This window comes from Acanthisitta chloris, unplaced genomic scaffold (genome assembly GCF_000695815.1).
Source record: "Acanthisitta chloris isolate BGI_N310 unplaced genomic scaffold, ASM69581v1 scaffold22042, whole genome shotgun sequence".
Taxonomy (NCBI): Eukaryota; Metazoa; Chordata; class Aves; order Passeriformes; family Acanthisittidae; genus Acanthisitta; species Acanthisitta chloris.
In genome coordinates this window covers 1-588 of record NW_008661300.1, presented here as the reverse complement: position 1 = coordinate 588, position 588 = coordinate 1, and the positions used below count along the sequence as shown (strand labels likewise).

At 61.2% G+C, this 588-nt stretch overlaps 1 protein-coding gene across 1 annotated transcript; it reads right to left on the bottom strand.

Annotated features, from left to right (window-relative positions):
* Positions 1 to 262: 262 nt before the first annotated feature.
* Positions 263 to 491, bottom strand: PET100 (PET100 homolog (S. cerevisiae); the record flags this gene model as incomplete). The annotated part of the gene is made up of 2 exons (XM_009070190.1): positions 405 to 491; positions 263 to 295 (listed from the first exon to the last, which is right to left on the bottom strand). Coding segments are annotated over exons 1-2 (120 nt in total), but the record flags the coding sequence as incomplete, so codon positions are not given.
* Positions 492 to 588: the final 97 nt, after the last annotated feature.

Genomic DNA, 588 nt, shown 5'->3' with positions numbered 1-588 from the left:
CACAGGGACAGGGGACAGGAGGATAGGGGTCGGGGGACAGGGGACATCATAGGACATAGGGATGGGGGGATAGTGGAGACAAGGGACACAGGGGACAGGAGGACAGGGGACATGGGGACAGAAGTGTCCCCAGGCGTCCCCTCTGTCCTTGAGGGTGGCACTGGCAGGGGCAGGACACCAGGGGGACACTGGGGGGTGTTGGGGACACTGTGAGGGACACTGGGGGGACAGCCCAGGGATGCTGGGGACACCGTTCTCTTACCCTCTCAGGGTTGTCAGGTGGGAAGATGTCCCTCTGGAAGGAGAGAGAGTGAGGGGACAGGGAACAGGAGACACAGATGACATCCCTGTGGGTAGGGACAATGTCACCTGTATTCCTCCCTGCCCCTGATCCCTGCTGTCACCTTGCGCTGAATCACGTAACGTTGGAAGAGGTCAGCCTGGTTGGACACCCAGAACAGTCCCACGGGGAAGGACAAGTACAGCACCATCTGAGAACAGTGACAATGTCACCTCTGCCCTCCCTGTGTGCCCTCCCTGGTGCCCTCAATTACCCCCCCCGGGGTTATTGCCCCCCAGCTGCCCCCC